At 45.5% G+C, this 8,201-nt stretch overlaps 1 protein-coding gene across 2 annotated transcripts; it reads right to left on the bottom strand.

The window, feature by feature from the left end:
• Positions 1-2,499: 2,499 nt before the first annotated feature.
• Positions 2,500-8,166, bottom strand: LOC120686935 (RNA polymerase II C-terminal domain phosphatase-like 3). 2 transcript variants are annotated; one of them, XM_039969136.1, is made up of 11 exons: positions 7,217-8,166; positions 6,984-7,122; positions 6,853-6,908; positions 6,710-6,770; positions 5,346-6,626; positions 4,613-5,179; positions 4,395-4,541; positions 4,036-4,304; positions 3,837-3,948; positions 3,442-3,746; positions 2,500-3,319 (listed from the first exon to the last, which is right to left on the bottom strand). In XM_039969136.1, the coding sequence occupies exons 1-11, from the start codon at positions 7,870-7,872 to the stop codon at positions 3,250-3,252; spliced, it is 3,663 nt and encodes a 1,220-aa protein (XP_039825070.1). In that variant the 5' UTR covers positions 7,873-8,166; the 3' UTR covers positions 2,500-3,249. The 2 variants fall into 2 exon arrangements, 1 of the variants encoding a protein (XP_039825070.1); XR_005680448.1 differs by having other exon boundaries at positions 2,506-3,319; positions 3,442-3,770; positions 3,860-3,948; positions 7,217-8,163.
• Between the last annotated feature and the right edge of the window lie 35 nt (positions 8,167-8,201).

The following is an 8,201-nucleotide window of genomic DNA, read 5'->3' as shown; positions in this document are numbered from 1 at the left end:
GCGCGCATGGGCGACGAGTCATGATGACCAGCTACTGACTGGAGCAACAGTGCACGCTGCTACAGTGGACTGAGTCAATAGTTCAGCGCTTCATCATGACCTCAACGCGCGGCTGCAGAGGCTAGACTCTACTCTGACAGGACAGCTCAAGACCATCCCTGGTCAGAAGCTACGCACGGAAGCCGACGACAAGATCTCCGGATCTGAGGCATTGAAGGCCAAAGTGTAGTTTATAATACATCGCCGGATCCACATGTCGGGGCTCCGCTCAGTGTACGTGCTCCCCTTGGACATATAAAAGGGAGAGCACCGCTAGAACACATAGTCACACAGGCCGGGGCTCTCTCAGATACACGCTGGACTCAGCACTAGACACAAGCTCTTCCAGACTCTCTCGAGACTGAAGGGAACACAAGCAATACAACACACAGTGGACGTAGGGTATTACGCTCCGATGGCCCGAACCACTCTAAACCTGCTGTGTTCGTTATGTTCTTCCAGTGAGATCGAACTAGTCCTAGCTAACCCCCGAGTACTCACCCTCTGGGCTTAGTCGGGTGCACTACGCCATCCGGCTATGGGTTTGCACACCAAGACACACATAGTTTACTTAAGTCTGCTTGACAAGAAGTATCCCCAAGACGAACGATGGCCCTGAAGCCTAATTATCGCTTCCATTTTCTTCGTGTTCGATTTAGCCCAAGGGACTTAATGTGACCGTACTGCAATCCTCGGAATAATATATTAATTAAACTCCTGTATTGACTTAATGTGTCGTACGACTGTGATATGTGTCTGAAATGAGTTATGTACGTGGTAACGACGGATTATAAACTATCACGAAGGTACAGAGTCGGATTCTCGTTTCAAAAATCCAGTTCGTTTCAGACAGAGTACAAGTTCATATGATGGTAGCCTAAAAAACTTTTCTTGTTATCATGTGAAAATGGTACCAAATTTAATGACATGTTTTATAGAAAATGATTTTACTCTTTCTGTCAGCTATCTAGACGAAAACAGATCAGATATGAATGGATATATACATGCACAAATACAAATAATTATTTTTTTTGTTATCTCGGATCCAATTCGAGATCGACAAATAGTGTTAGCTGCATTGGATATCAAATATACGACTCTAAATGATACTGTACGAAAATTGAATATCCAGACTCTGATATGAACTATCCATTTAGTGTCTAAACCCCTTGAATTGGATCAAGATACGAATAATATCCATATATTTTCACCCCTAATTTCATTCAATCGTAGAATCTCGTGTTTTCTTTCTCTTAAAGTTAAGAAGGGCTCGAATCAAGATACAAATAATATTCATATATTTTCATCCCTAAATTATTCGTATATTTTCATCCCAAATTTCATCCAACGGTAAAATCTCATGTTTTCTTTGTCTTAAAGTTTGAAAGGGCGTATCTTTTCTTACGTAATTTTAGCTCTTCCTCAAAACGTGCTCTCACAAAACATAAAAGACAAAAGTTCAATTTACTCCCTTCAAATATAGCCAAAATCTGAATAACCCTTTAAACTATAACTTGATTAAATTTACCTCTTAAACTATGCAATTTAGTTCTTTTTGCCCCATATACAATTTATCTCCGTATACAAGTTGAATTTTAATTTTAAATTTTGAAGGCATTAGCAGACATCACAATGCATAGTACAAAAATTTATTCTATTTTTTCATCGTTATTTTTCCAAATAATTTTTAGCTCCAATGAATAATTTATTATTAATTATTAAATAATTTCTAACATGTGTTATGATGTGTATTATCATCTCGTAAAATTTGAACTTAAAACTCCACCTATGTATAGAGAAATTAAAATAAAAAAAGATAAATTGAGGTAATTTGAAACAAAGAGCATAGTTTGGGAGGTAAAATGAACTAAACAATACTCCCTCCGTCATGAAAAGACTATTTGTTTAGCCTACAAATTTTGTCCCACAAAAATTGTTCATCTAGATTGTAGTAAAGTCTATCTAATTAAAGCAATATCAAATACCAAGAAAGGATTGCATTGGGAAGGACATGGAGCCAATCAATTGTATAAGTAGATGTTACTTTTTTAGTTCCAATGCATTTGCATTTATTGAGAATCTAGAGAACCAAATAAACAACGCGTTCTTCAATCACAACTGCTATAGTTAATTAGAAGTAACATGATCATTTTCTAGTACTAGTAACATGTCTGAAAATTACTAAAGGAACAGTCTTTCTGGGACGGAGGGAATAGTTTAGAGGGTCTGAAAATGTCATAATTTTTCTATCAACGTTCAAAGAGTCCCTAGTGTCTTCTTTTCTATATCTACATAACGTTTATGACTTTTCAAAACGTCATCAATGCTCTTTTCCACATATAAAGCTTAAGAAATTTTTTTAAAAGTGTGCATACGTGTAAGTAAGCATCTACACTTATACTTACGTGGACTCCTAGACCGGCAGCACTTTCACCCGGAAGAAAAAAAAAACTAGCCAGGTACGGAGAAATCTTAACGGTTTTTTGGTTTTTCATGCGGGGACCCTAAGATTGCATACACTTTGGGTAAAACGCGGTCGCGCGTTTCTTTTTTTTTTCCCAATAATCTTTCACATGCAATAACCAGTAACCAACCGATAATATCATTCGCAGCCACCATTGGCTCCCAATTCTACATGCCCTTTATCCGGACCGACTAAACCAGCCAACGAGCGCCCCCAGTTGTCCTGTCCTTGTGCCTTTTCAGCGTTTACCCCAAGAGTTTACCCTATAAGACATACATGCAAACTTCCTTGTTCAAAATTGGTGCCGCCCTGATCAGTTCAACTGCCACTTCTATGGGTGGCCCACGGCAGCTACCCAAAACACCCCATTTCTGTGGTGGCATCTGGACCTACGATTCCTACCAAAATTGCACAAATTTTACATGTTACAAAGAGCACGTTGTGAGCGCACAATGGACTTCGCTTTGGCACACATTCGGCTCTTATCTGAGATACTTCTGAACCAAGTGACTCACCACCTCTGATAATGACATCGGCTGCTTGTCCCAGACCCCTCTTTTCCAGCTTTTTATAAATTGTTTTTTGTTGCCCGTTGTATTAAAGGCTGGATTTCTGTTGGAGGTAGCGATTCTTAGATGGATCCGGTTTTAATTAGTGTGTTTGTTAGTTTTTTTTTATCATGTTATGTTTGCATGACCGGATCCCATCCCGAGAAGAATAATTCTTCCCGGGGCCTATGGGGCCTCTCATAAGGTCGTTTGGACGGCAAAGTCAAGCTCATTTGCGCGCCGGTACAGCAGAGCTGAAGCTTCTACCCTGTTGATGGCAAACATGAAACAGAATTTCAATCAAGTGATGGGTCATCTCGACAAGTTAGAAAATAAGGTTATGTAATAGAAAAAATGGCTTAAGCAAATGAAAGTAGTAATATTCCTCACCATCCTGGGTGCACCACGAATCTGCCAGTGGATAGTGCCCAGTTCACCTTGTCTGTCCCGAGGGAGTTGGCAACAACATGAGTGACACGATCATCAATCTGGTTCGTGCAGACTGCACCAAACTGCTCTGCAGTCTGCCACAGAGGATGCACGTGGGGTTTGGTATCCCCAATGGGGAAAACCCGGCTAAAGAGAATACGACAGCCAGCAAGGATCCTCTGCTGCTCAGCTGCTAGTATGCTTCGCACATCAGCCTCATTGAGGTTAGGATGAGAAAAGAAGTTGCGGTGAATTCGCTCAATGACCTACTCCCAGAGAGCACAATAATTCTGTTAGAACAATCAAAGATGGACTTCAGCCCACGTAAGCTCGATTGTGGAGAAACAAGTGCGTACTGCCAGTGAAGAAGCAAGGGTACCATCCTCTGGCCTCTCATCTCTGTCTATCTCGAGAAGCGATGGTCCAGGAAGGCCAAATTGACGTCTGCTGCAGGGGAAATAGGTGTATCTGCAGAAAATCTCATGGAAAGGGTTCAGTCAGATGTATCTACCATCAGTTCGTGCAGGAAGAATAAAAATAAACAGTGACACAAACCTCTCTACAACTATCAAATTATGTCTGTTGTGAGGCCACACTCTCACAGAATCATCTATGATTACCACTGCAGATTCCATCCCCAACACACCATCCAGATCTTTACTCTTGGGCACTCGATCATCGCTGTCAAATGGATCACCATCATCACCTCTTGAGATGACTCGCCCAGCAAACAAGGTCCCAGTAGGGTCAAGAACCTTGGCCATCTCAGTAGCATAGAGTTTGTTTCCCATGGTATACAGATGCAACTCAAAGAGCTTACTCGCCTATAGCAAGGCAACAAACATGTCTAAAAATAACAGCAGAGCAGAGACACTAAATTCACCATCTTTTTCCTTAAAAAATACACAACAAACCTTCTCAAGGAAGTTCCATATTCCTGGTCGCAGTTTCGTCCACATATTCATATGATGAAGACGATAGAGATGGCGTTCTGGCAATGACCTGTCCTGTTCCTCTTTCTGCCGTAAGATCTCTTCATGTATAGAGTCCACTTCTATAAACTGAACAAGTATGCAAAACATTAATGGGAAAACAATTAAACTTAGAACTCATAGACTAAAGCGTATAATACCTTTGCAGAATTAAGTAGTGTGTGATCCAGATCAAGCACCAGGCATAGCTTCCGCGCTGAAAACATTTTTTGCTGTTCTGTGATCCGTCTTGCCCTTTCCTTCTGTATGAGAGCTTTTTGTTGGTCATCGTAACCATCAAGGAGATGATCAACATCACCCCATGGGATAACTGGCTGCACAGCTTCAAGTGGTATTACAGGAGCATTTGCTGCATCAGCATTATGACCATTTTGTTCAACTGCTAGCCTCGGATCTGCCCTTTTTATGCTGACTGAAGTTTGTGCCATGGGAGCCATAAGAGCTGTAGCAGCTAACTGTGAATTTGAGACAGGATCAACATGCTTTGTGCTCAAGGAGAACGGCCGTGCAATGCTAGGCAGCAATGCTGGTTGAGAAACAATTGAAGCAGTCTGATCTTTGGTGCCCTGAGAATCTGGCTGAGCAGTTCCATTAGATTTGACTTGTTCCAAGCCCACTGCATCGGTTTTCTGGGCTACGTTATTATGAAGGATCCTCCTGGGATCACGGGGCTTCATGCGTAGTACACCAGCATCGTTTTGTGAGTTCTACATAAATAAACTTAATGTTAGTAAAATATCCTAACAGAGCAAAGAGTTGGCATTAAATGAACATACAGTACACCTACAACTAATAACATATAATACAAGTAAATCAAGGTAAGCAGTATGTACAGAAGATGAGAAGACCATAATAAAGTATAACGAGCTTTACCAAAGGTGGTGTCTGCATTGGAACCTGTGGCCTAATGGAGAGAACTTGTGCAGCTTCTGTAGTCTTTGGAGCGTTGCCAGGTGGTAAAACTGTGCCAGCATTTTCAATATTGGTCATACCACTAGAGATGGCATTGGCAGTAGCTACCTGCCGAGGTTCTGATGCTGACATCTTCTGCTGTTCCATTTTAATCCAATTCATCAGCACTGTTGGGTTCACAGCAATGTCCTTTAATAGAGAAGGCGGCAATGAAACAGCAGGAGGTGCACTGATTTGTGCAGCAGAACTTTTATAGGGTTGCAAAAATGGTGTATTTGTTCCGCTGCTATTTGGCAGAGCCCTCATGTTGGTCATAAGCTGATTGGGATTCCCTGTTGGCACCAGCACATTTCTTGGATCCCCAGAACCATTCCTAAATCTTTTTAACAAGTTTTCATCCACCTGAGGTTCGTCCACTGCCTTGTGTTTACGGTTAATAATTGGAACTCCAACACCCAAATTCCCATCTTTCGGATTCACACGCTGATTCGCATCTGTAGCACCAGCAGAATCACGGTTCAAAAACCTGAGCCTTGGATCTCTATTTTTGGATGTAGTCTTTAGTGCATTATTTGGACCCACAGCCGACTGCTCAGCTTGTTTACCATAGCCAGGTGGACCACCTGCATAACTAATATTGCTGCTGCTGACTGTGTTAGGTTGGGAGGCAGGCATCTGACTTTTACTTGGCACAGTCTTCTTTGGAATTGGGATGCTGGAAACTTCACCAAATATATCACCACCTTTGTCTGCAGATTTACCCTCATCACCAGAAGGAGTTGGACTTGGCAGATCATCACTTGGAAAGACAGATTTATGCCCGTATTTCTGCTGATATGACGAAACAGCTTTCAGAGGATCATTTAAGGATGGATATATCGAATTCCTTCCAGGTTCAGCTCTCTCTGGGAAAGATGGATGCTTAGGTACCATTGGAAATGATCCAAAAGGCTTTGGCACAGGAAAAGGAGGTGCATTATCCCTTGTGGGCGAAGGTAAGCTGTTCTCGTCATAGTCTGCATGAAGATCCAACAAGGGACTAATCCTTTTTGCAGGTACTTCCAACCTCTGCAAGCTAGAGGCACTGAATGGATTTGCTGCTCCTGATTCAAATGGCAATCTCCCTGATGAAATCTGCCCAGATGTATCCGGTACATTTGTCACTTTTGTGCCACCACTGGTACTTGGGTCACTGACGTTGTCTTTTTCCTCAAAAACTAACTGCCTCACACGGCTGTCCAGCTGATGCACAGGAACAGGACAGAAAATTGAGGTTGCAACTTCAGAATTCAGCTCGCAAGTAGCAAAACAGAAAAATTACTGACCTCATCTCTCTGGTCGGGTGACAGCATGTATGAATATCTGTTCTTGATGTGGAACAACAACCTACATCATTCAGAGGAGATCATTTCAGTCACACAAAAAGTGGCAGTTTTCTTCTGTAATTAGCAGAGGATGAATCGCGTACTTCAAAAGCATTGTCTTATTCTGCTCCCTCCTCGGCAAGTTGAACGACTTCGCCACCTGCAGCAATGCAATGCGAAGGGTCAGCCTTGAAGTCAAGGAAGGGAACCAACCCACACTTGGTCCAGGCCTTACAGTGGTGAGTGTGTCAATGCCGATGAACGCTTGGTGCACTAGGGGATCAAGAATTTGCACTGGGCTCCCATTCTCAGGGTACAGCGGCTTCAGGTTCTCAAAGCATGTACGCAGACGTGCGCACGTGCCCTCGAACGACCTGCAACACGGCAGCACGAAAACTAGTTTTTCTCAGCGTCCAAAATCGAAGCCGAAGCCACCCTTCAACAAAAACATGAAGCATCCATCCATACTTCTCAGCTTCCTCAATGGAGATCATCTCGAGCTCCTCCAGGATACTCCCCACGCGCTGGTCATAGTCCACCTCCACCTCCTGGAAGGCCGCAGAAGGTGCCGCGCCGCCACTCCTCTCTGCAAACACCGACTCCGACTTCTCGGGCGCATCGGAGTCCAAATCGATGGTCTCGGGAGGCGGTCGAGGGGGCGAGGACGAGCCCTCCACAGCCTCCCCCTCCTCAATCTCACCCTCCTCCTTCTCCCCGTCGGAGGCGTCGTCCACGGCGTGCTCCACCTCGTCCTCGTCCACCTCCTCTGGCGCCGGGCACGCCACGAGCGGCTTCTTCTGCACGGCCTGCAGCCACGCGAAGCTGTGGAACGCCTGCCCGTAGCTCCGCGCCATGTACCCCATGGCCGGGGGGCCCGTCCAAGACCTAGATCTCGGCGGCGCCGAAGCACCGAACCCCAACGCGCCGCCGGACGACGAGTCCTTCCTGAAGTCGTCGGCGGTGATCTCCTGTATCGACCCCGACGAGTCCCCGTCCGACCCCTCGCCGCCGCCGGGAGCGGTCACCAAATCCCCGCCCGCCGTCACCACCGCCGACCGCGGCCGCTCCCGCGCCATCAAGCCGACCAGCCTCTCCTCGTCCTTTGGCGTGACCGTCACGCGCATATGCAACCCCGCCTCCTGCTACTACTCCCGCCACCAACCGCCCAAACCTCCGTCACAAACTCCGGCGTAGGTCTCGTCCGCGGCGCCCGAATCCGCCGACCCGGGCCTCGATCCGCAGCCCGCGCCGGCGCCGAGCGCTCCCGCACCGCAGAAGCGGCGCCAATCGACGGCCGCGCCGGCTGATTCCGCCGGATCGGGGGCGCACGCTCGCGCGCGGGGGCGGAGCAGGGCGGGGGCAGCACGCGAGATTTGGGGGAAAAAAGGCTTCGAGCAAGAGAGACGGGGGAAGGGGAGGCGGAATCCATTGACGGGACACGGATATGTAGAGC

Source organism: Panicum virgatum, chromosome 8N, assembly GCF_016808335.1.
Source record: "Panicum virgatum strain AP13 chromosome 8N, P.virgatum_v5, whole genome shotgun sequence".
NCBI classification, from domain to species: Eukaryota; Viridiplantae; Streptophyta; class Magnoliopsida; order Poales; family Poaceae; genus Panicum; species Panicum virgatum.
This window is presented reverse-complemented; position numbering and strand designations above follow the sequence as displayed.